This window comes from Aethina tumida, chromosome 1 (genome assembly GCF_024364675.1).
Source record: "Aethina tumida isolate Nest 87 chromosome 1, icAetTumi1.1, whole genome shotgun sequence".
NCBI classification, from domain to species: domain Eukaryota; kingdom Metazoa; phylum Arthropoda; class Insecta; order Coleoptera; family Nitidulidae; genus Aethina; species Aethina tumida.
The window spans coordinates 10,385,848-10,413,250 of record NC_065435.1 but is presented as its reverse complement, the minus strand read 5'-3'; the positions used below and the strand labels follow the sequence as shown (position 1 = coordinate 10,413,250).

Here is a 27,403-nt window from a genome sequence, read left to right as displayed (position 1 = left end):
CGGATCTTTATGTAATTTTTGGATATTAGTTTTATATTTAGCCGTAAAACATATTAAATAAGATTTGCGGTGGACATTATTTGGTGATTTTTGTATTACTAGAATAAAACTTCGTTTCAATAATTATATGAAATAAAACTATTCTTCGTGTGTTGTTGAAATTGTTATACAGTAATATTTAAAACGATTATTTAAATACCAAATATTAAATATTAATTAATATTATTTTGATTTTTTGCCAACTAAATATTGTATATTACGTATTAATTTCAATTATATATAAACAACAATGTTCAAGTTTATGTAGTTTTATAAGAAAAGACAAAACACTTGTTTACTTCGTGGCCAACATAAACATGACGGTATAGAACAGTTCGTTCCGATTCAGAAACCGAATCGTACCGAGTCCAAAGCAGCCGAACGCGTCTAACGAAGATAACCAGTCCACATAAAATTGGTTTGCCGTGCGGCCACACTGGTTGCATACAAACTTAATTAAATTATAGTGGGTGGGTCATTGATTTTTGGCGCAGTTGATTTTATTAGCCCGCCCGCACCGTTTTCGGTTTTTCAAATGCGTCGCGTTCGTGAATGAAAGATACCGTGCCATTTAATTAATTCGTGTTTGCCGTTGAACGTTAAAATTGACGGCCGGTACGAAGGCAGAAATGTGTCATTTCTGACGTTTTCCCTTTAGGTTGTGATTGTCAAAACAACCACCGGTTGCAAACTCGAGACGAAGTTGACGGAGTGAGGTCAAATTTTCGAGCGGCCGGTCCGCAGTTATGATAATATCGAATAGTGTTGCAAGAAATCTGTTATAAATGAGTAAGATGTCGAAGAACAAATTAAACTTAACCCTACCGCCGGGTTCGATTGATCAAACACCGACTGTGACCCCAACGAATCCGTCGTATCAAGATCAAACGTCGCAGTAAGATAAACAATTAATTCACAACCAACAGATTAACTAATTATTGTTGTAGGTCTGGCAATTTAGTGATGGGCACCAACATCGAGCACTTGACTGCCCACTTGGAGGAGCTGGACATGGACGACACGCAACGTAGGCGAATAGAGGTCTTCCTCTGGGAAAAGGAGAAAATCGGCGGTGATTTAACCGACGATGACTTCGAAAAACTAGGTGAACTTGGTTCAGGCAATGGAGGTGTTGTAACCAAAGTCAGGCACAAATCCAGTGGTTTAATACTAGCCAGAAAATTGATTCATTTAGAAGTAAAGCCGCCGATCAAAAAACAAATCATTCGCGAACTTAAAGTTCTACACAAATGTAATTTCGCCCACATCGTCGGCTTTTATGGGGCCTTCCACAGTGATGGGGAAATCAGTATTTGCATGGAGTACATGGATGCAGGCTCTCTAGATTTAATACTAAAAAAGGCTGGTAGGATACCTGAAAATATACTCGGTAAAATCACCTCAGCTGTTCTCAAGGGACTTAGTTACTTAAGAGATAAACACGCCATCATGCACAGGGATGTAAAGCCGAGCAACATTTTGGTTAACAGCAGTGGGGAAATTAAGATTTGTGATTTTGGAGTGTCTGGACAGCTTATTGATTCCATGGCGAACTCATTTGTGGGCACCAGAAGTTACATGTCTGTAAGTTTTTACTTCATTTCAGTATTTCAATGTTTCATAATGAAAATTTTCAGCCGGAAAGGTTGCAAGGTACTCACTACTCAGTGCAAAGTGATATATGGTCCCTGGGTTTGTCTCTGGTGGAAATGGCCATCGGTATGTATCCAATTCCAACGCCCGACGCCAAAACTTTAGCCGCAATTTTCGGGTCTGGCAACGACGAATCGCCGGATCATTCAAAAAGTCAGCCTCGTCCCATGGCCATTTTCGAATTGTTAGATTACATCGTTAACGAACCACCTCCGAAATTGCCATCAGGGATTTTCACTGATGATTTTAAGGACTTTGTTGATAGGTGTCTTAGGAAAAATCCTGATGAAAGGGCTGACCTCAAAACTCTAATGGTAAAACTAACAACACTAACTAAAATCCTGATATTAATCTGTAGTTTTTTATAGAACCATCCATGGATTAAAAAGGCGGAATCTGAAAATGTGGACATAGCAAGTTGGGTGTGTAAAACAATGGAGATTCAACCACCTAACAGAACATAATTAGGTTCTTTCAAGTCAATATTCAAGTGTAATTGAACGCGTTTCAAAGTGAGCCATTTTACCAAAAAAGTCATTGTTTATAAGTAAATTTGTAATTCTAGGTGATGTTTAAAATGTGTTATTGTTAAATTATTCTGTAATTTGATCAAATATTGTCAAATACGAATGTCTTTCAGGTCCTTTTATATGTAAGAAATTATTTACTATAATTAAAATAAAGAGTTACTAATTTATTTGGCTGTTGTTTTCCCACTTAATAATCTTATCTAACGATAAAAACAACAGTTAATGTTTATTTCAAATTATAAACAAATCTATGGTAGTTTGAAGTGGCGTAACACGTGTTGCATATAAGCATTTTATTTTTACGGAACAGATTTAAATTAAAAAATTATACGTATTTGGAGTTTCAATTTAAGTGACACTTGAATAATTATAAAAGGTGATTAATTGAGAGTATTTAATAAATAGTCAGGTGTGCCACATCACAATTGTTGTGAAACACGTCGGCCAACAGCACCTATGACAAATACCCGTTAAAATTGAACTACTTCCTTGACGTTTCCCCGTAGAGTTTATAATTAGGTTTAAAGAATTTCGATGATAAATAACTGAAAATGGCTTCGAAGGGGTTACATTACACCCCTCCAGGTACAGACGGACTGGACCATGCCTTCAGGCAACGAGTGGCAACTCATTATCAAAAAAGGTAAATTTCTTAACCTTAAATTTATATATTGCCCTATGCCAACACTTTTGAATTAATGCCAAAATTTCAAACTATAAAATACATAATAATTAAGACTTGTTTCAGTGCTTTAAATAAATCGAGACTAAAGTATTGTATATTTTTCCACTACCTGCTGTTCTTTGCGATGCTAGCAAAGCTCTCTGCTGATATATTAGACAAATTAGATATATTTATTTTAGAAATTGAAGAACTTAGCATTCCTCAGGTAACACAAAATCTACCCAAATATGCAACATATAATGATTGTTTTAAATTTGTAGCCATTATGGTGGGAATACATATGGTGCATAAGTCTGTTATTGTCTTTTCTGGGACTTGATGCAATTAAAAAGAACCGTGTAGCACCCATGAGAAACTATATGGTTGGACTGGTATTGTTTGGATTTTTACCTATTCTCTATGCCACTATTTATTACTTCTCTGATGTATGGACTTACCTCACATTCGAAGAAGAGGAGGAACTTGATGATGTGCAATTTTGGCAGGTAATTAAAAGTCATAAATTAAACAAGTAAAGATAAATATTATTTTTCCACAAGCCTTATTTATAATAGAGGTTGTGAATCATAAACAAAATGTACTGCTTTCTTAACTAACATTTTTTTACATCAGTTTATTAGTACGTTTAATTTATATATTATATTATTTATATTGTTTTTGACATATTTTATTACATATATCTTTTTGTATAATTATTTTGACAAGTTACAATTTGGTGCTAAAAAATACAACCCTAGTATAAATAATATATATAATTTATGTTCTGTAAACATCAATAGTAAATGTAGCAAAAAAAAATATGGTGGTAATTTTTAATACATCAAATCTAGATTTGTTGCCATTTTTGTCAGTATTGACTAATTTAATTTAACGCTAAATTAAATCAACACGTTGTTATTGTTTTAGTGCTAACCAACAAATTAACATACATATGTTTGGCATTCGTTCAAGAAACAAATAATATTCCCAGTTTTTAATAACTGTCAGAGAGACACACTTTTCTTACTTTATATCAAATTTAATGGTGTAATTTTATTCTTCTCTTCTCAAAGTACTGGTAAGACAAACAGTAGACTCGTAGATGATTTTCTATTTTATTTTAACTGAAATCAAACCTGTGGGAGAAGTCCTTATTGAAATATTACGTTTTTGTGTTTATTAAGGAGCGGTTTTTATTTCAGGGTTACCCATATGGACTCCTTTGGTATACGTTTATATTGTTGGCCCTGCAGGTGCATCTTTTCTCCATGCACTTTGCATGGAATCTAATTTCAGCATGGCGATCAAAGGGTACAAAAAAGAATGAATAAAACAATTCACTTACACATTGAAAGACAATTATTATTTATTCCAAAAGTTTTGCAGCTTTGTATTTTTTAATACTTGTACAATTTTTTGACATTCAATGTTTATTTACAAATTTGTATGTCTGTTCTAGGCGTGTTTTTATTTGTGTATAAAAGAGCCTTTCAGCAAATTAAAGCAATAATATTTCGTAGTTTAATTGGTGGAAGCATATCTTTTTGTATGTTAGATGGCCCTTTTATGCATAATAAATACACAATTGGCTTAATAAAGTACAAAACTGAACATTTGGATTGTTGTTTACCACATATGTTTGTGTTCAATAGTTATAATTGTTTTGTCATGTCTGTTTTATGTTGTTAAAGTGTACATTTTCGGAAATGTTATATTTTAAATTAATATAAAATATATTTTTAAGTCATGTTTTATTTTCATTTTTTAAAATAAAAATGAATGGATATGCTCCCACATTACATCATCAAGTAATTATGCTGTTAAAACATCCAAATCTATTAATAAAATTGTATTCATTTTACGAAAACCTTTGAAGATCTTAACAAAAAGGTTATTGTTTGGTCCAACAAGTTTATTTTTAATTTAACTTGAATGTATTCATGGGATTACTACTTTTGAGTAATATAATTGATGTAACAGAAAGGGAAATTCCGTTCTGTACAAATTATAAGAAGGAATCGACCCTTAAACATTTATTATTCGTTTTTTATATAAAAAGCTTATTGAAACTTTTCAATAGATACTAAATTACTTTTACATTTTTCCTTCATATTGGAAGAATTTTATTGAGATGACTGTGATGGACCAACAGTATTAAATAAGAATAAGTTAATGACAATGAAATAAATTGATTTATTAATGTTCAAATTAATAATTATGTTGTTAATTAAAATTAATAAGTAATTCTTTTGATAATCAGTTTTCAATAAAGTCCTAAAAGTTACGTGTCATTATAGTAAAAAATTTGATTTTATGGTCTGATTGAACACCAATAAAAGGGTAAAAGTAAATTGTGTTTTATGAATCCTCTTGATAAATTTAAAATATTGATACGTGCTGACAGATGCGAAATTGACTTTAAATGTGATAACATTAAAGTCTATTTCTCCCTTTGGAGATATTATTATGGTATTTCACTTTTTTATCCAAGAATGTAAAGTTGTATTTCACATAAAACTCCAATCTAGTTTAACTTAGACTAAGCTATAATAATCTAGGCTAAATGAAAATTAAATAGTTACTAATTATTCACTTATAAATTTAATCTACTTTTATACTCTTAAGAAATGAAGTCTTTGAGTGTAGTAATTATCGTTTAAAATTTCACAGATGGTTTTAAAGAAATTATATTATATTTTTAACCTAAGTCAACTTAAGTTGGCTGAACTTAAGTAACTTATTCTAAATTTAAATTAAATAATTATGAATTATTCAATTATAAATTACATATACAAGGTGTTCAAAATTTGGGAGCAGATAGAACACGTCCAATAATAAAGAAAATCTAAATAAAATTTTATTCTAAAGTTTCTTCTTTCCATATTGTTACAGTACCGTAGATTCTGAGGAATTCCCCTCTTTTTCTCTCCCTATTTTTTACTCCATTGGATATTTTTTAAAACCATTAAGCTTTTCATATTCTTTGGGAAATTTATAAGAAAAGATACTCTTGATTAATTTCTATTATCACAGCTATTATTTATATATTTTAATATTTTTTATTAAACTTTATAATCAAAAAATGAAAAAAAAACACATTTAGTGTATCTTTTTTATTAATTTAATAAACATGAACTTATTCTTTTTTGAAGTGAAAATGCTCTTTGATCCAGTCCAAAGACTATATCCAGTCCTTACTCTTCTTTAATTTCATTTCAATGATGTAATTGTTCCATCTAATTGAATGACAGAGCATAAACCCTTCCTTTGACTCCCAACATCATCTCGAACTATTTCCCTGGAATCAATGAAGCATTCAAAACCCACACAATACGTAACTGTAATTTCCCATGTGTGCTCCATTAAAGGGAAGTGTCCAATTTATCCAGAATTCGATAACAATTAAATAATTTGATCTGACTTAATTAGACAGTTGAACCTAATTAGAAAACAGACAAACGAAACGACGCTTAGAAATGATTGTTTACTCCGGTCGGTCATTCGTCGTGAATCGCCTCTTGTGCACCGCAAAATAAACAAATTCATTAAAACGGTTGGCCGTATTCGTGTTTATTCAATCAGTCAGTGGTACGAGTAATTAAGATGGTTGAAAAGTGAAATCGAATTGTGATGCTGAACGGCAACGAGATAATAAAATTGATGCGTCTTGATGAATGGCACTAAAAACAAACATCTGTCCAGATGTGTTTTATTCTTGGAAACGGTTGTTGTTTGAAAATGGCGATAAAAGCGCTATCGTTTAATTTTTGATAAAAACGTTGATGGAAAATAGCCGATAGGGAAGTTAATTAAATAGTTGACCTTCACAATTTTGAATAAACCATTGCGACTATGAAAACTAATGCAGTTTGATAAGTACGACCGGAATTTAAAGGTGTGCTAATAGTGTTTTTTTTTTTAATTTTGGTAAGAAACTCCGCCGTTGTATGATTAGTACGAAGAAAAGTGAGGCCTAAAGCTTTTCTCTGGTGAAATACCGATTAAATTAGAGATGCTCGTTGAGTTTCACAATTTAATTTCTCTTCTTCGACACGTGTTGCTTCATTAATTCCAGAACATAGACGAGTACTAACTTTTGAATTTTAATACCATCTAATTAATTCCTAAAACGACCCAGAGGAAAACTGTTTACATTTCGTGATTGGTTAATGCTGACAATAATAATTATTGTCAATATTGACGTGTCCATTGAGACAATTAAATGTAAAAGCAAATTAATCTCGACGAAAATTGCAGACGGTAAATTATGGAGAAGAATCAACAATGATTAATGATTAAATTAAATCATTGAAGTAACTAAGACGAATAAATTGTTACTGAGACAGTGCACATGCGTAAAACTGCTCAGGAAAACTGGAAAATGTTGGTTAATATTCCTGTAAATCGTAAATTGAAAGCGTTTATTGACATTTATGTGCGCGTAGTTTATTGCTAATACGATTTTTAATTGGAGAGCTTAATTTTGTTTAATGTGCTTGAGATAATAGTTTAGTAAATTGCTTTTAACAGATTACAATGATTCCCTTCAGTTCAATTTTTTTCTAGATATAAATTGATACTTTGTTTATACTGGTTACGTAAGTCAGATTTTATTTCATGTTATTAATTGTTGCTTAAATTTAAGTTAAAACAATTAATTCTTCAATTACAAAATATTTGAATATATATATATATATATATATATATATATATATATATATATATATATATATATATATATATATACATATATATAATATTATAAAAATATTAAACAAATATTTACTAGTTAAAATTACTTAATAAGTTCAAATTTTATAGAAAATAGTCTTCAAGGAAAACATTATTTTATATTGCTCGTCAAGATAATTGATATTGTCTTTACGTCACAATTAAAAATACTTCTTAATTTATCATTGTGGATATATAAAGAACAAATGTTGTTGAATTTCAAAGTTCATGTGTAAGTAAAATAAAAATATTTATTTTAGTTTAAGTTAAATAATTGTATTTAAAAATGGTAAATTACACAATGCGTAGTACTACAATTGTAACCTAAAATGTTTAATATTTAATTATATTTATTATCAAAAAAAACTAATTTTAACTGGTTTTTAACACAAAAATAAATTATTTTTTCATTAGTTTCATCCACATTAATTAAAATTTTTATTTAAGTTGATTTTATATGTATGTATGTGTATATGTAAAAAAATTATATTAAAAATCTATTATTTTAATAATAGTAGAATAATAGAATTGTTTTTGATTCTATAAAATTCCTAAACAATGTTAATTTTTACTTTTGAAAAGAATGTCTCATTTAGTTCAACTAAAAAAATATTTATTTAATTGAGTGGTTTGTTTATTTTTTTTTAAAAATTATATATATTATTTTTTAGATATTTAAAAAAAAAACTATTCAAATTTTATTATTATTAACTGTAAAATTACCCATTAAAATTTTATACTTCTATGGCAACTAGTAAAGCAAAATAAACTAGAAATTGTTTTTATTAACATCAGGAATAATATTGACTATGTTAATATTAGGAAAACAAATAAATCAATAAAACAACCTATGTAATAGGTAAATGTGTACATAAATTTTTAAAAAACTGTCAAATATTTTTCTAGTCAAAACATATTTTGTAGTTTAAATAAATAAACTAACTATAGAAGTCCAATGTTAATAATCAAATTAGATATATATTCTTGTTAAATAAATACGTAATTATTATTTTATTGGTCTCCAATTTATTTCATTGGTAATATAAATTTAAACTTTTAATTTTTACTTAAATTTTCAATAGAAGTACCAATAAATTTCTATCTTTATGAATTATAATCGTTATTAGAGTGATAAACTATTTTGTGTTTCTTTCGGAGTATTAATATTTTAAAAAGCTATTTATTTTATTTTTTATTTTTTTATTATAAAAAAATGTTATTTAAAAAAATTACAAATTTGCCATCGTAAAATTAAAAATTTCCACAGTAAAAATTTATTATTTTTTTAATAACAACAGGTAAAATTGTTTAAAAATAAATTAAAAAAAAAAACTGGAAATCGTTTATTTTTATTAACATCATAAATAATATTGACTGTGTTAATATTAGCAAAACAAATAAATCAATAAAATAACTTGTGGTAAATATGTACATAAATTTAAAGAAAAAGCTGTCAAATTATTATTCAACAAATTTTGTTGTGTAAATAAACAAATTGAATGTAGAAGTACAAGTTAAAATTAAAATATTTTAAATTCCTTTAAATAAATACCTAATTAAAATAAATTATAATTTTTTTAATTTCTTAGTCTACAATTTACTTCACTAATAAATTAAATTCTATTAAATAGTTACTGGAACAATTGAAATTGTGCAGGTGACTGAATAATAAGCAACTTTTAATAAATTTTTATGAAAAAATATATATTTAAGTAATAAATTATAATAAATTGTATTAATTGTTACATTGTTATTGGGACATTAAATTGTATGTACGCACAACTTGTTAAATTTTTATTTTAATGATATTTATATGAATATTTTTTAAAAATATTTACGTTTAAATTAACCTGTTAAAAGAGATTAAGACAATTGTTGTTTTCAAAAATGAACTAAATTCTGAACAAAAATAACAAAAAATCTCATTATTAAATTATATTTTTTTAATATAACTTTTTGTATTTTATTTTAACTATAACATTTTAAAATACTTAATAAAAGCTATTTTTCTAACAAATTCAAATTATTTGAGTAATCAACTATACTTAAAAACATAGTTTTGTGTTTTCCTTTAACTAGCAATATTTTAATCTTGTTTGATAATAAATTAATTGAAAAATGAACTATTTTTAAATACTCACATACAAGGTTTACTTTAATAGCAATTTAAATGAAATTTATCAATGTAAATTTAAGAAAGTAGATGTTGTATCTTTACTGACATCACAAGTGACATTGGATGTGTTAATATTATGAAAATTATATATCTCTGTATACATTGATATTAAAAATAAAACAAAATGTAGCTGATTTTAATTTAAAATCTTTTATTTAAGAAATCTGTGATATAATGTGAATATTTTAATAGTCAATTTTATGTAAATATATAAACTATGAATGAATTAATATATAAATTAATAACAAGTTGACGAAATTATTTATTTTTTCTGAAATAAAATATATTCCATGGAAAGTATCAAACAATTTCTTTATTATTGCTTTCTTAATTTAATCTTTTGTAATTCTTTTTAGTAATAAACCATTTTAATAATAATCTTAAATTATTAAGTATTGAAGAAATCATAATAGCATCACTGGGTTAAATACCCCTGAAATGGTTATACACAAAAGTTCGTAGAAATTATACATATTCATAATTCTGTGGAAAATATAATAATTATTCTTATGAATTTATTTTTTTAATCATGGAATAAATTATTATAATATCATACTAATAATACTACTTATACTAAGACTTCACAAATTTACTAAAATTTAAATTTTAAAAGTATTAGCATGAGTATAGTATAAATAATATAGTATTATTATTGTTATAATATTCCAATATTGTTGAAAAATAAGATAATTTTTGCTATTTTTGACAGTTTAATCCAGAGACTACTTAATTAAAAATATAAATTACTAAGAATATCATTTTTAATTGTTACATGCATATATTTTTTTGTGAAAATGCTTTACAATTGAAAAAAAAAGTTTGTTAAAATCGGACAAGAAATACTAATTAAATGAGAATGTTTAGGTTTCAAATGGGTCACACTGTATATAAACTATGAAGTGAATTAATATATAATTTAATAATATGTTAAAAACAGATTAATGAAATAGCTTTTTGTTATAAAATAAACTAAATTCTCAGTAGAAGTAACAAAAAACTTTTTTATAATTATTTTTTTATTTCAATTTCTTTTATTGAGTATTAAACTATTTTTAACTGGACAATAAAAATGTGCACATTAATAGTTGTTAAATTTGTGCAATCTAAAATTAAAAAAAACTAGAAATCATATCTTTATTGACATCATAAATAACACTGCCTATGTTAATATTAGGAAAGTAAATAAATCAATAAAATAATAAAGGTAAATATGTACATAAACATGTAAAAGAGTGTCAAAATATTGTTCGTGTCAAAACAAATTCAAATGTAGTTCAAAACAAATAAACCGAAAGTTAACATTAACAAAAAATTAATTCACTTATCATGGAATTTAATAAAATCACCGAAACATAGCGTGCACACGTAACAATCGTCGCCGCAAAACAAGAACGGTGACCTCTTTGAAAGCAAAAAAAAAAAAAGCAGTGAAGTAAAATTCCTCGCTTAGCATTAACCAATATTATTAATATTTCATTACACCAATTAAACATTCTGCCTCGAGCCGGAGCGAGTCAGTGTAAAATTGGTCGCGAAACGCGAACGAATTGAGAAGAAAAAAAAAAAAAAAACAAAAGCGAAAGGCGCAAACTGAACAACTGAACACCAAAGATAAGATAAAATGTACCGATATTGTCGCGGCGCTCCGCACGTCGCACGCTAACGCATTCGTCGAAAAATTCTTCCCCACAATTTACCGTCGCCGTCGTCGTCGTCGTCGTAGTCATTCGCAGTTCGTTAAACTGAATGAAAATTTTACGTCGCTGACTGACTGTGTGCGTCCGCGTTCGGAACATGTTCGCAGAGCGACAACGCAAATCGCGTCCGAACTTTGAGTGATTGATCGAAGGAAACGCGGCGAGAGCGACTTCGGCGACACATCCAAGTTGGCCTTGCATCCGAAACGAAAAACCGCCGCACCGACAATACCGCCGTTTTACCGGACTATTATGTGAGTCCCCGTCAGCACCCGCAAAGACCGTGCCAAACGTGCGAACCTCCCAGTTTCGTGTGTGCGGTTTTTTTCGCTCCCTGTCGCCGCCACGGATCAGCTGATCGCCACCACGTGTGCGTGTGTCGAAGGCGAAGCGTCGTCAGTGCGGGCTCTCCGGTGCCGTTTGATGTTTGCGTGCCGATTGAAAAAATGACGACCCCACAATCGCCCAGCAGCGATGCGAACAAGCCGCTGTTGGAGAGTCCGGAAAAGCGGCCCGGCATCAGGGGACCGCCGAACTCGAGGATCGACGAGAACGGACAGGAGAACCACAAGGAAAAAAGCCTGCTCAGGAACAAAAGTAAGTGATAAAAAATCGGTGATGTTTACGACGTGCGTTGCAGCAGCGGTTCTGGGAACGACTCGTACGCGATGTTGTTCGACTTTTTGGGTCATTAACAGCATCGAATGTTGTTTTTTTCTTTTCTTGTTGTTGAATGTTCCCCGGAAACCTTGACGTTCGAAGTGTGGACTCCCCCGTAAGTGTGTTGCCAGAAATGTTCTTTTGTTTCGCAATTCGAGATTAAAACGTGGAAATGACTAGTCAGTGGTGCGTTTAATTTAAATAGTCTTATCAATTTGAATGGTGCAGACACAAACAAAAAATTTAGTCCTTCCAAGTAATTTCTAAGCTGGCTTAGTGTTATTATAAGTTTCAAGGTATTTTTGTACGGTGCAAAATAAATATTCATTATTCCAGCAAAATATTTTATATTTATGTTTGTTTAACGATATTATGATCATTTGACGCATTATGTAATTTGGTACTTTGGCACACAATTAAATTGAAAAACTAATTAACTTTAAAAAACCAAAGTTTTAATAATCAGTTACAAGTTGGTTTGAAATTATTTTTTGTTTAGTTTGTAAGGCAAAAAATCAAAATATAATATTATAAAAAAGAACTTTCCATAGTTTGTTTTGTATTATCTATACAGTTTTAAGTCGAGTCAGAATTATTGTTACCAGTTTATTTTCGTTGAGATAATGCAGTTAAGCAGTAAATTCGTGAGAAACAAAGACCAGTTGCAAGTCAGCAGTTGAGGGCAGACTATTTTCAGTTCCTTTTATTGAAACAAAACATCTGCTGAAGTTGGTATTTTCCATAATTCAACATTGTCGGGGAACAATTTTTATTTCATATTATTACTCCAATTAATGTTAAAAATGTAAATTGACACACATTGTTTAGTTTAGTTTGTAGATTAATTGAGATATTACAAGTCAGAGGTCTGTATAAAAACTGATGAACAAAGAATTTGTAAGTTAAAACAGTAATTAATGTTAATTAATTTAATGTAAATTTTGAATACTTTCACTTTGAATACTCCTAAGTCAAAAAATTACAACCAAAAACTCTTCAAACAGTATTATAAATTTTATTTATTTATTTAACTTTATTTTAACTTTAGGACAAAAAATTAAATTGCAATATTATAAAATAAAGTTGGCTCTTCTATAATTTGAATTTGTTATACAACTAACTTAAATTTTACGTTACTAATACAATTATTGTCAAAATTTAAATTGACACACTATTATTGTTTAAGTTTTTATTACATGAGCCTTTACAAGCCTTAAATATATGTAATAACTGATGTACCAGAGAATTTAATAATTGGAAATTAAAAAATATAATAAACACTTTTAATATTAGTAATTTAGTACCAATTATTAATAATTGCTGTTCTTGGGACAAAAAATTAAAATATAATAAATAAAAAATAAAGTTGGTTTTTCCATAATTTGAAATTCTCATATAACCAACTTAAATTTTATATTACTAATACAATTATTGTTAAAATTTAAATTGACATATTATTATTGTTTAACTTATTTATTACATAAACTATTACAAATTTTAAATTCATGTAAAATCTTATGAAACAGAGAATATAATAATTGGAAGTTAAAAAATATAATAAACACTATTAATATTAGTAATTTGGTACAAATTATAAATAATTGCAGGTCTCAGGACAAAAAGTGAAAATATAATAGTTTAAAATAAAGTTAGCTTTTCCATAATTTGAAATTTTCATATAATTAACTTAAATTTTACATTACTTATACAATTACTATCAAGATTTAAATTGACACACTATTATTATTTATTATATGAACTATTACAAATTACAGAGAATTTAATAAATGTAATAAACCCTATTAATATCACTAAATTATGAATAATTGCAGTCCTTAAGACAAAAAATTAAAATGTAAATGTAAATTCTTATACAACCAACTTGAATTTTGTCAAAATTTAAATTAACACACTTTTATTGTTTAAGTTATTCGTTACATGAACTATTACAAATCTTAAATTTATGTAAAACTTTTGAAACAGAGAATTTAATAATTGGAAGTTAAAAAATATAATAAACACTATTAATATTAGTAATTTGGTACAAATTAGGAATAATTGCAGTTTTTAAGACACATTACTTAAATTTTACATTACTAATACCATTATTATCAAAATTTAAATTTTTGTTATTTACTATATGAGCTATTACAAATCTCAAGTTCATATAAAAATTGGTCACACAGAGAATTTACTAAATGGATGTTAATAAATGTGATAAACCCTATTAATATTGGTGAATTAGAATAAATTATGAATAATTGCAGTTCTTAGACAAAAAATTAAAATTTAATAGTTTAAAATAAAGTTGGCTTTTTCATGATTTGAAATTCTCATAGGACCAACTTGAATTTTACATTACTATTACAATTATTGTCAAAATTTAAATTGACACACTATTATTGTTAAAATTATTTATTACATGAGCTTTTACAAGTCTTAAGTTCATGTAAAAACTGGAATTATTACTAAATGGACGTTAATAAATGTAATAAACTCTATTAATATTAGTAAATTAGTACAAATTATGAATAATTTCAGTTCTAGGACAGAAAATTGTTAATGTTAATAGTATAAAACAAAGTTAGTTTTTCCATAATTTGAAATTCTCATACAACCAATTTGAATTTTATATTATTGATACAATTATTGTCAAATAAAGAATTTAATCATTGAAAGCTAAAAAATATATTAAAGCCTCTCAATATCAATAACTCGGAACAAATTATAAATAATTTCATTTTTAGGACAAAAAATTAAAATATAATTGTATAAAATAAATTTGTTTTCCATAATTTGAAATTCTCATAAAGCATTAATAATTAAAATTATTATCAAAAATTTAAAGTGACATACTGTTTTTGTTGCTGAGCTATTACAAGTTAAAACTGGTGAAATAGAAAATTTAATATTTGCAAGTTAAAAATATAATTAATTTTATTAATATTAGTAGTTTCGTAAAAAATTTCAAGAAACGAATAGTACTATAAAATAAAATTTTTGTACAAGTTTATTTGTCATATATACATATTTTTTTAATTTTTTATCCTTACAATTTAAATTAACACAATATATTTGTTATATTCATATTTTGGAAATGAATCCTCAGTTAAAAAATACAGTAAATCCTAAATTAATAAATGAATGTACACGGTCCAAATTTTAATCAAGGTATTTACCTTATCACATGTTTACACGATTTATTTTTACCCAATTTTTGTTATATTACGATAAAACAGCTTTAAAATTAAACGCTCCAATTGTTGTGTTACACAATTAACAATAAATTAAAAATGTATATGGTGATTGTTATAGTTTGCTAGGTCAAACGTAATGAATTAATTGTGAATACGTTAATTTTAGATTTTATATTTGCTGCATTCAACATAAAAAAGCTTCAGCCCGTAAGGAGATTAAACAGCAACGATACGAGAAAAAGCATAATTTCCTTTGTTCCAGCAAGATAGTAGAAAATGTGTTAATTAAAAAGAAATTACGATTAAAAACAACAGGTTTCGAAGTACAGTTTACCGCTTATGCACCTTTTCACGGCGTGCAAGAAATTAGTCAGCAAATTCACTCGGGTGTTTATTAAGATCTTGCATATCTGACATGTGCATGTTAATCATCGTTAAACGGACGGTTTTAAAATGCACACCCACAAAATACATTTACATTATTTATTATCAGTTTTATTGTTAACTATTACGGACTTATCTGGCAGGCAGTGTTTACATGGATGCGATAGTGATTATATCAAACACATGTCCGCACCAAAATGAGTGGTTTGTTAAAAATTTATTTTTTTAATACAAATAAACTTTAAGAGCTCTCGAAATTTTTGAGTACATCCACTTAATTGGGCACTCGCGGAAAAGGAACACTCCAAATTGTTGTGGCCACTTGACTGTTTTCGCCGAAAATGACGCAGATTTGACGTTAACTTTGTTTTTTCTAACGGGGGCCTATACATATTATTCCATTTTTAAATTCTACGTAAAATTCTGCATCTACTGTACTTTGAATCGTTTTTTATCTTTATTTGTTTTTGAGATATTTTGATATGTTCAAAAAGTTTTGACAAGAGGATTGTGTAACACCCTGTATAATATTTTGAAATACTTGAAGAATAAACTTTTGAACATCACAATTGTTAGTAATACACACATGTTAGTTACTTCATGGGTGAAAATCAGAAGATTATCAACATTTTCTTGTAGTATCTCATCCCAGACGAACTGAATCTGACGTCTTAGGGGCTGTAAATTCCTTAAGCGTCACCCCATCATATCCCATATAAGATCGATTGGGGAAAGGTCTGAAGATCTGGGTGGCCAAGGTAGTAAATTTACATGGGAAGCCTCCAGGAAGTTTAATGTATTCCTGGCAATATGTGGACGGGCTTTATCTTGCTGAAAAATTAGTCTGAGATTTCTTCTTATGTAAGGATGAAAATAAGGCTCCATAACATCATCCACATATCGCTGCGACGTTATGTTATCACTAATAAAAACTGAAGGTGACCTGTTACCATAAGCAATAGCACCCCATACCATTAAGTCATAGTGTTATGAATATGACTCTCCACAGCAAAGCGAGAATCACGTCTTTCTCCACGTCAGCGTCTTACTAATAGATGACCATTGTGCCCAAACAAAAACGTGATTCATCACTAAACATAATGTGATTCCATTCCTCATCAAACTGTTGACGTTCCATACACCAGTCACTGATTTGCTGGTAGAAGTAAATCCAAAAAAGGGCGATAAATCCGTTGCCCAAAAGACCTTATACGGAGGTGAACACATGGAACACCAATTGGCTTACCTTCATCGGTAAAATATTCATCAACAATCATCCGCGTTGAACTCATCATGTCTCTTAGGGCCAATAATCTAAGACGACGGTCTGGTGGCTCTGTGGTAGCTCTGGGTCTTCTGGAACCTGCTCCTCTACCTCTTTTGCCCTCTTCACTCCATGACTACCACATCGTATTACAATACTCACATTTATGTTTAAACGCCACGTTATTTTTCGGACGAAATCTCTGCTTCACCCTCTGCCAAACTGGCTTAATTGGTTAAAATTATTCCTTCTTCGTACTCTAGGCATGTTAAATATTTAGTTTAAATTACTAAATAAAACAAATTGTGACAAAAACTAAGTAAAAGCTTGTTTGAAAATAGATCTCTAAAACTTCTAAGGAATCAATTAGGGTAAAACACCCCGTATATCGGTTAAATTTAACTCGGGTAACTGATCTTAAACAAGTGTCCTACATTCCTGATTATAATTTTAGGTGCATCAAACAAAAAAATGAATTTATTTATGCATATTTATTTATACATGAGCAATGTTTTAACGTCCAATACGAACGATTTTGCATATGTTCATATTGAATTAATTATTAATGCCGCTGTCCGTTATCAGTCAGCGAATTATATGAAGGTCACAGTTAGGTTCATCCAGTGGAAATTATGGAAAATTATTACAATAGAACTTGGACATTATTTATCTGCAGGATGTGACTCAAATATTCATTGCTTCATTGCGTTTAATTCGGTTATATAATATAGAAATTAAGTGAATTAGACCAGTTATTAAACTTCTTAGAAATGTAAATCGTCTGGATTGCCAGTTCCGCCTCTTGTCCATAAGAGTGAGATAATGTTTTGAATCACAACAAACTAGTATTTTACAAATATCGAACTTTGAATGGTTCAGTCACATTAATTTTACTAAAAAAAATAATAGAAGAATTTCTCTCGAATAAATTAATATATAATTTAAAAACTTGTTGAGTAAACCGTTTGTTTATCAAAAATGACATTTGAGTCAGGTCTGTTTTTAGTGGAAAGTTTATATTGCTTTGTGAGATTAGGGGATTAGAAAATTTATTTGGACAGCTGTTAATAAATGATAATAAATATAAATAACAAATAAATATTTTATTTGGAAAAAGTGAAAAAAATTGAGTTTGTTATTACACTATATGCATTTTTATTAGAATTATAAAATCATTTTTAATCATTTTAAAAATAAAATATTGAGAATCAAAATTTTAATTTAATATAATATAGTAATTAAATAATTTATTCTTTATAAAATTAAGTATTATACAATTACATATACAATCTTTCAATGAATATAAATAGTAAATAAATATTTTCTTTGAAACACATAAGAAATATTTTATTTTTGATATTACAGTATTAAATAATCAATTATTTTATTTCAGAAGTCGTTGGAATTATTTAAAATTAATCTATCTTATTTCTTCATAAAATGTTGTATTGTCTAACTAAATATACAATAATATAATGAATATAAATAGTAAATAAATATTTTCTTTGGAAAAATTTTGTTTTTGATATTACAATATTAAATACTCAATTGTTTTATTATTATTTTAAGTCAGTGTAATTATTTTAAATTAAATTGTCTTATTTTTTATAAAAGTTTGTATTATTCAACAACATATACAATGAATACAAATAGTAAATAAATATTTTCTTTGGAAAAATTTTTTTTTTTGATATTGTGGTATTAAATACTCAACATTTTTATTTTAAAAATCTGTGGAATTATATAAAACTAAATTGTATCTTATTTTTTATAAAATTTTGTATTATACGACTACATAAACAATAATTCAATAAATATAAATAGTAAATAAATATTTTCTTTGAAAAACATTAGAAATATTTTATTTTTGGTATTACAATTTTATTAAATAATCAATTATTTTATTTCAGAAGTCGGTGGAATTACTTAAAATTAAATTGTCTTATTTTTTATAAAATTTTGTATTGTCTAACTAAATATACATTAATATAATGAATATAAATAATAAATAAATATTTTCTTTGGAAAAATTTTGTTTTCGATATTACAATATTAAATAGTTAATTATTTTATTTTAAAAGTGTGTGGAATTATTTGAAATTAAATTGTGTCTTATTTTATAATTCAATGAATATAAATAATAAATAAATATTTTCTTTGGAAACCATGAAAAAAATTTTACTTTTGATATTACAGTATTAAATAATCAATTATTTTATTCCAAAAATCGGTGGAATAATTTAAAATAAAATTGTCTTTTATTTTTTATAAAAATTTGAATTATATAATTACATATACAATAATAACTACAATGAATATAAATATTAAATAAATGTGCTCTTTGGAAATTAATGATAATGTTTTTATTATATAATTATACAAATGAAATAACATAATACACAGATATATATTTTTTTGGAAGAAAAAAAAACAAATTAGCATTTGTTATTAGATATTTATGAATCAATCTTTTTAATTTATAAATCTGTGACATTTAAGGAAATTTTTGAAATTATAGGTTAAATAATATTAAAATGCTAAAATGTGCAACGAAAAATATTTGCTAGTTTAAATTTATATTAAAAACATATTGAAGTATTTGAATATTATTTAATTATTTCTTTATATTATAATAATAAAATTGTCTCTTATATTTTTTATAAAGTTTTGTATAATTACAATAAAAAAACATGGGAAAAAATTGATAATTTAATATAATTCTTGATTTAAAAGTGACAAATAATGATTTGAAGATTAACAATGTCAAGGTCGTCCTGAAATCTCTACATACAAGGAAATTAAGCAATATCTCATGAAAAATCGTCATGTAACATGTAATTAGGTCAGTAATTAAACTGTGATAAATCAACCATTAGAAATACTTCATGCATTGAATTACATTAAAAAGTTGTACAATTAGATTCCACATAAATTAAATGAGGACAACAATATGAGGCGTTTGACAATTGCCACTTCTTATCTGTCTGTTTGTTACATTCGGCGAAAAATGGGTTGATTACGACAATTTTTCCGTATATTGTCAATGGGTCGAAGCTGGGAAACCTGGTGGAACAATACTTAAGAAAATATTAACCCAGAGAATGTTTTGATGACTATATATGATGAACTTTGAATGTAATTACTGTTTACTGCTCAAATATTGACCAGTTACTCGTTGTGCTTCTTCATGACAATGTAAGATTCCATCCACGTAAGTTTAGAGACTCAAAAAAAGGTTTAAAATGATAAATTGGGCTCAGCCTCATCCACCATGAAGTCCAGATACTTTCCTATTTTTGTCATTGTCCAATTTTTTACGCAGTTCCAAGACCCATATGAATTTACTTGTAGAATATTGGCAACAAATTATTGATTACAATGGTGATTATTTGGTTTCATAAAAGGAAGTTATGCTGCTTTAAAATTAATCGTACCTAATAAATAAATTATAAAATATATACCACGTAAGCAGAATACACAGAAATGACAGAAAAGTGCATTTGTCCTAGTTATAACATGATTAATTAATGAATGATCGATTGTGTTTGACGAAAATGGGACGCTTTAAAATTCAACTAATAATGCAAATAAAAATACAAAGGTCGAATTAATATTACATAAATAATTCCGTTGAAAATTAGTTTAAGTACAATCCTGTGCTTAAAACAAATTCCAGTCCATACAACAAACGCGTGTATTTTTATGGAAAATACAGCCGATGTAATTGCAACAGTTTCCAGATCGATCTGCTTCGCTCGAGAAAACCGCATAATACACACGGCACATAAAAACATACGCTATTTATCTTATTTCAATGTTATGTATTGGACAATACGTTTATCTGGATTATCTGCGTAAAAACGCGCACACTCTTGGGCCGACTGGAAATATATGTAACAGTTCAAGAAAAATCTTATCGCCTCGCATGGCGATAAATGTGTGTACAGTACAGTACATTCGGAATTGAAAAAATTATTAATTGACTAAAGTAACGGTTATTTATTGGACGTATTGTTGTTCTTACCGGCGGATATTGAAACAGGTTTAATAAGACAAGGCCCCGATCTTTGGTACACAAATGTGATTAATCCGCTGCGATGATTAAAGGAGCCGATACCGAAGATTTTGCCTTTAAATCCATTTGTATGTTTTCATTCAATAAATTATTTTTAATTGTTTGTAATGTACGGTTTCTCCTTGATATCAGATATTTACTCTTGAAGATAAATGATGGTACTTAAAATAGCCTTCTCGGATCGGGCTTCTGCTTGGATAACATCTTTGTCATTGTTATTCCACTCACATTTCATCCGTGTGTGAATAATAAATACTCTTTTAGAGATAACGTACATCGGTTATGCGTCATTTCATCTTTATTTTTTAGTTTTACGATGTATCATATATTGATTTTTGTGTTATTGTTGTGTCTACTATGCATCTGGTCAATCTAATTTTATTCTTTAAAAAATTGCTTATTTTTTATTTTTCACTGGACATAACTGTAACAACTTTTTACTTTATGGTCTTTCTGTGCATTTAAATCGATTATTTACTAGAGGTCTTTTGCTTATTATAATTATTTAATCATTGGTCGAAATGAAACTGTAAGAAAAATTATAATTCAACGTTACCAAGACTGAGAGAAATAATAAGAGATGGCTAAGAGTTTACGGCTAAATAAGTCAATCGTTTCCTGTATTAGTAAAAAATTTAGATAAACTGGCCAAGTGGTATCTACGAAAAAAATTGTCTGAGTTCGAAAAACTTGTAAGAAAATTGATAACTGGATAATTCAGTCAAAAAACAATCTAATCTTATCCTCAACTGAAATTAAAGCCAACCTAGAGGAAATGGAACTTGCTGAAATTAGTTCAAGGACTATGGGTTAGTAGATGGGGCTTCGTTTGACCCCAGAGCTACAACAAAAACACTGGTTTCTATTGAAAATGTCCAATTTTGACTTGTTTAGGATCACATTCACTGAACCACACAGAACAGTGGGAACGAGTAGTTTTTAGTGACGAGCCTAAATTTAACTTATAAATGGTAAATTTCTGCTTATGTTAAACATTCTAGAGGGACAAAACTACACAAAAAGGTTTTTATGTCCACAGTGAAACATGATGGTGGTCCAATTATGCTATGGGAATGATTCAATTCTTCTGACGTAGGCCCTCTTAGACTGATTTATATACAATAATTTGCTTCCGTATATTGAAAAAATTATGCTCTTAATAAAAATGTTTCAACCTGAAACACACAAAATGTTAATGTTAAATTAAATAACACAGATTTAATGATTAAAAATCCCTTTCAAAATTTAAGTTGCCATATTTATGTCCAGCTCAATACAGAAAAATATATGAAACATCTGAAATGTAATTTTATATTACTACTATTTTAAAATTATAGTAAATAATAAATATCCTATTACATTATACTTTTTTAAATATACAGGATATTTAAAAATAATAAAAATATAATATTTCTTCAAATGCATAAATATATTAAATGTTTTTGAGATCTTCAATTAAAAAATCTAATTTTAATTGAAAAAGTTATATATTAATAAATTTATTATAATTTTATTAAATTAAATAATTAATAATAATTACATATAATAATTTAAAATATATATTTTTATAAAAATTTTTATTTTTATTAAATATGTGTTTATTAAAATATTAAAAAAGATTAATTAAATTTTTATGAAATATTTATTTATTAAAATTTTATGAATATATAAATAAAAAATATCAAATAATATAAAAAAATACATTTATTTATTTATTATTTTTAATATTTAAGGTCAAAACTGAAGTTTTTCCAAAAAATTTAATTAAAATGTGTTTTTTTTGAAAATATGTTTATTAAAATATTAAAAAATTAATATTAATAAATTTATTTTAATTTTATTAAATATATATTCATTAAAATATAAAAAATAATATTTTATGAATATATAAATAAAAAAATATTAAAATATTAAAAAAATCTTCAGAAATAATATTTATTTATCAAAATAAGGATTATTTTTAATATTTAATAATGTAATGAATATATCATAAATAAGAAGGAAAAACTGAATTTTTTGTAAAAAATTTAATTAACATTTATAATTTTTATTATTTTATATTAATAAAATATTAAAAAATTGATATTTTATAAACACATAAATAAAAAAATATATTAAAAAATAAAAAATCTCCAGAAACTATATTTATTTATCAAAACTGAAGTTTTTAAACATTTTATAAACATATTTTTTTTTGAATATATATTTTTTAAAATGTTAAAAAAATAATATTAATACATTTATTATAATTTTATTAAATATATATTCATTAAAATATAAAAAAATATTAAAAAGTGAAGAAACTCTTCAGAAACTATATTTATTTATTAAAATAAGTTTTGTATTTAATATTTAATAATATAATTAATATATAATATATTAATATTTAATAATGTAATTAATACATAATATACAAGTATATAGTAGTTTTTATAATAATTATAACACAACGATAGGATTTTTTTTTAAATAAAAGTGTCATGGCCAAAATATATAACATTTTAAGAAGTGCTATAATAATGACTACCACTGTATATTTATTTTATTTTATCAAATTTTTATTCCAAATTAATTCTTAATTTATTTTTTGCTAAGATTAATCTGAAATGTAATTTTATATTATTACCATTTCTAAAATTACAGTAAATTACAAGATGTTTCAAAAAAGTTAAAAAATAATAAAAATGTAATATTTCTTCAAATACATAAATATATTAAATGTTTTTGTTAAGATCTTCATTAAAATATTTAATTTCAATTGAAATAATATATTTTCAGTTACTACTTTTTTAAATATACAAGATGTTTAAAAAAAGTTAAAAAAGTAATAAAAATGTAATATTTCTTGAAATACATAAATATATTAAATGTTTTTGTTAAGATCTTCATTACAAGATTTAATTTTAATTGAAATAATATATTTTTAGTTACTAGAATAAATTTACCTAATCTAGCTTAGCTTTCTATAATTTTTTGATTCATAAAAAGTTAACCGTTTGAGTCCAAATTTCAGTCTATGTAAGATTGAATTTACCGCCTGCAGTATCGATTTTACAAATATGTAAAACCGGTGTTTCCTTACTAGATTTTATCATTTTATAGAAAATTTTTACAAGTATTGTGTTTTCTTCCAACCGAGAACAAATGTAAGTAAATCGATAATCCTATTAAGTTTTAAGGAAACATTTTATTCATCTTTTCTTCTATAACCTCAACCAATTTATAAATAATTGTTTGTTAATTAGATTAGATTATTTAAGTAAGTTGAAAAATATTAAAACAGCAGTTGTGTACAACTAAAATGGTAAAAAAAATTATAAACAAAGAAAAAATTAATTAATACATAATTTTATGAATGAATTAGAAACTTTTGAATGAATTTTTTTAAGGAAAAATTGTTTAAAAATATTTTCCCCATAAACAGATGGTAAAGTATTAAGTTGTCACAAATAAATTATCACATTTATGTACCAAATATTTGTTGTCAATAGACAAACCAAATAGATGACTAACTTTACAAACACAGATTATGTTTTTGTTTAATCACAATGCATATTCCTCTTATTGACAACAGTAGAAATGTGTCACATTTTTATATCGATTGTTGTTTTAAATGTTTAAACTATTTGGTAATACCTACCTGCATAATCCATTCAGATTAAAGCGCGTTGATCTAGTTCTTATCTAACTGAAAATAATGTATTATGGGTTATTGTGTCAAGGATCACGCACTGATCAATGAAATCTATTGCACGAGTAAATTAAATTAAGTAATAAACCAGTTTCATTGTCTAAAATGGAATGTTTATGGTTGTTACAGGCGTTGTAATCACAGAACAAAATAATGAAAAGAAAAAGATGCAAAAGTGGAAACAGGTCCCACCTGACGGTGGATGGGGGTGGCTAGTCCTGATCGGCTCAACCTTAGTCAACGTTCTAGTACCTGGCACGATAAAGTCCTTCGGCGTCTTATTTTTGGAGTTCCTCGAAGTCTTCAATGCCTCCCCGTCTGCAGGAATGTGGATACCTGCTCTCTGCTACTTTTTGTACAGCTCTTTAGGTAAGTTTCTTATTCGTCCATCGAATGGTGTTCTGACGTTAGGTGTTTGCAGGTCCCGTTTCCAGCATATTGTCGCTGCGATTCTCCTACCGGACGGTCACCTTAGTTGGAGGAACGTTCGCGGCCTTCGGGATGATCATCAGTTTCTGGGCCCAGTCGATAATATGGTTGTACATAACGTACGGGATAATGGTTGGGATTGGTGCAGGTCTATCATTCCCTCCAACTGTTTACATAGTCACCAGTTACTTTGTCCGACTGAGAGGCATCGCCAACGGAATTTGTATATCAGGCTCAGCTCTGGGCTCCATTATTCTGCCACCACTTCTGCGAATAATCCTCAACGAGTACGGCTACAGGGGAGCGGTGCTCCTCATGGGGGGCATCACATTGAACGTGTGGGTGGCGGCCTTGTTCTACGATCCAGTGGAAAAACACATGAAGAAGGTGCCAATAGATGATGAGAAAAAGGATGCCGAAGACAGCGCCTTGGTGCCAGCCAAATTCACAATCAGCACCGAAGACAGCTTGCCTTCGCTGCAGCACATCCCGCACAACGATTCGTTCCTGGAAAATTTGGACACCTCAACGGGCAACTTCAACAGGAGCGTCTCCAGTGCGGCATTCCAGAATCTGAAGCCGAACCCGACGAGCCGCGAGAGAAAGATCAGCATGCCGACGGGCCGGAACGAAGTCATGCGTGCCAAAACCAATTCCCACAGTATAATGAACAGTTCTTCCGCTTTACATTCGGTGCCAGAGAAGCAGAACGGCGGCGGGGCCATGGATATGTACTCCCAGGGGCGCCTGCCCAGCAACAGGAGGTCCAGGACGGGGGTGCCGAAGAGAAGCCCTTCTACTAGCTCGTTTCAGTATATCAGTACGCCCTACCACGGTAGTACTTTGACGCTCCAGCCGGAGACGTTCGCCAGTTCCTTCAGCTTGAGGTCCATTCGAACGAATAAGTCGGTGGAACCGGAAGAACAGGTTCCTAAGAAGAAGTTCTTTGATATATCCGTATTGGCCGATCCTATTTACCTTATTATTCTTATATCTAATGCCACAAACGCTATAGGTTATACCAATTTTATTATATTGTTACCATATTATGCCAATCATTTGTACGATGATAAAGATATGTCGGCGTATTTGTTGTCCATTGTCTCCGCTTTGGATCTTGTGGGCAGAATAGGTGGTTCTGCCCTGTCCGACGTGACGAAGTTTCCAAAATACTGGTATTTCATTGGAGGACTCTTTGTTTCTGGCGTATCTTTATTTATCATGCCATTCTTTAGGGCGTATTATGTAATTGCGGTTATTTGTTCCATCTTTGGATTGGCGTCTGGAATTTATGTGGGTATCACGGCTGTGATCATGGCTGATATGTTAGGCGAAGAGAAGTTACAAAGTACGTATGGCATTTCGCTGTTTGTTAACGGGGTGTTGCAGTTAGTTGGGCCACCAATTTGTGGAATTTGGTATGACAGAACAAAGTCATTTTTCTCATTGTTCTGCAGTTTAGGTGCAATTATTGTTTGTGGTTCCCTCATTTGGGGATTCATGCCGTTCGTCAAAAACAAGAACAAGACAGTGGAAACAGATTTAGAAGAAACGTCATAGTCTGATGGATTTATAGAACAATTTTTAGTGTATTTATGTAATTTTAATTATTTTTATTATTGTTTTTTAAGACAGTGGTAGCTATAAGAAAGAGACATTCAAATTTAGTAATGTAGGAACTGTCCAACAATTTTCTGACGAATATCTTAAAAAATCTATTGTTTGGACAATGTTGGAACACTTTATACTATTAAACAGGCTTTTTTTAAACGAGATTTCTACTTTATTGAATTTTATATCAAATTTATATTACAAAATTATATAAGATTGCATTACTTATTATGCAAATATTAAATTGTATGTTATAGCATTCCATTGAAACTTTTACCATATATTATAAATTTAAATGTTTTATAATTATATAAACTCCATATACTCAAAGAAACACCTGTCCTTAATACAACATATATTGATGTTAATCAGTTATGTTTAAAAAACTTTCCATATCAATTAAAGGTGCTTTCAAGTATTTGTATTTTTATATTGTAATTTTATTGTCATATTTCTATACTTACATAAATTGTGATATATAAAATAATTTAATGTAATTATTTCCAAAATATATATAGTTAATATAAAGCAGTTTTATTTTACATTTTCAACAAAAACAAAAATAGAAATCCAGTGTATTAAGTGAAGAAATATTAGAAATA

General features: G+C 27.8%; 3 protein-coding genes across 3 annotated transcripts; all 3 read left to right on the top strand.

The window, feature by feature from the left end:
* The first annotated feature begins 511 nt into the window (after window positions 1-511).
* LOC109595060 (dual specificity mitogen-activated protein kinase kinase dSOR1) lies at window positions 512-2,387 on the top strand. The gene is made up of 4 exons (XM_020010338.2): window positions 512-934; window positions 987-1,623; window positions 1,677-2,006; window positions 2,061-2,387. Exons 1-4 carry the CDS (start codon window positions 825-827, stop codon window positions 2,154-2,156), a joined length of 1,173 nt encoding a protein of 390 aa, XP_019865897.1. The 5' UTR covers window positions 512-824; the 3' UTR covers window positions 2,157-2,387.
* A 236-nt stretch (window positions 2,388-2,623) lies between these two features.
* LOC109595063 (protein jagunal) lies at window positions 2,624-4,629 on the top strand. The gene is made up of 4 exons (XM_020010341.2): window positions 2,624-2,865; window positions 2,971-3,112; window positions 3,168-3,392; window positions 4,089-4,629. The coding sequence occupies exons 1-4, from the start codon at window positions 2,774-2,776 to the stop codon at window positions 4,215-4,217; spliced, it is 588 nt and encodes a 195-aa protein (XP_019865900.1). The 5' UTR covers window positions 2,624-2,773; the 3' UTR covers window positions 4,218-4,629.
* Window positions 4,630-10,921: 6,292 nt separating this feature from the next.
* Window positions 10,922-27,332, top strand: LOC109595086 (monocarboxylate transporter 14). Its single transcript, XM_020010370.2, has 3 exons — window positions 10,922-12,087; window positions 24,891-25,130; window positions 25,183-27,332. The coding sequence occupies exons 1-3, from the start codon at window positions 11,937-11,939 to the stop codon at window positions 26,748-26,750; spliced, it is 1,959 nt and encodes a 652-aa protein (XP_019865929.1). The 5' UTR covers window positions 10,922-11,936; the 3' UTR covers window positions 26,751-27,332.
* Window positions 27,333-27,403: the final 71 nt, after the last annotated feature.

Bases quoted from the DNA above. Each gene is read 5' to 3' on its own strand.
- LOC109595060 (XM_020010338.2), top strand. From the start codon at position 825: ATGAGTAAGATGTCGAAGAACAAATTAAACTTAACCCTACCGCCGGGT. The intron at 935-986 runs GTAAGATAAACA...TTATTGTTGTAG, and splicing joins TATCAAGATCAAACGTCGCA to GTCTGGCAATTTAGTGATGG. The intron at 1,624-1,676 runs GTAAGTTTTTAC...GAAAATTTTCAG, and splicing joins GCACCAGAAGTTACATGTCT to CCGGAAAGGTTGCAAGGTAC.
- LOC109595086 (XM_020010370.2), top strand. From the start codon at position 11,937: ATGACGACCCCACAATCGCCCAGCAGCGATGCGAACAAGCCGCTGTTG. The intron at 12,088-24,890 runs GTAAGTGATAAA...TGGTTGTTACAG, and splicing joins AAGCCTGCTCAGGAACAAAA to GCGTTGTAATCACAGAACAA. The intron at 25,131-25,182 runs GTAAGTTTCTTA...AGGTGTTTGCAG, and splicing joins CTTTTTGTACAGCTCTTTAG to GTCCCGTTTCCAGCATATTG.
- LOC109595063 (XM_020010341.2), top strand. From the start codon at position 2,774: ATGGCTTCGAAGGGGTTACATTACACCCCTCCAGGTACAGACGGACTG. The intron at 2,866-2,970 runs GTAAATTTCTTA...GACTTGTTTCAG, and splicing joins GCAACTCATTATCAAAAAAG to TGCTTTAAATAAATCGAGAC. The intron at 3,113-3,167 runs GTAACACAAAAT...TTAAATTTGTAG, and splicing joins AAGAACTTAGCATTCCTCAG to CCATTATGGTGGGAATACAT.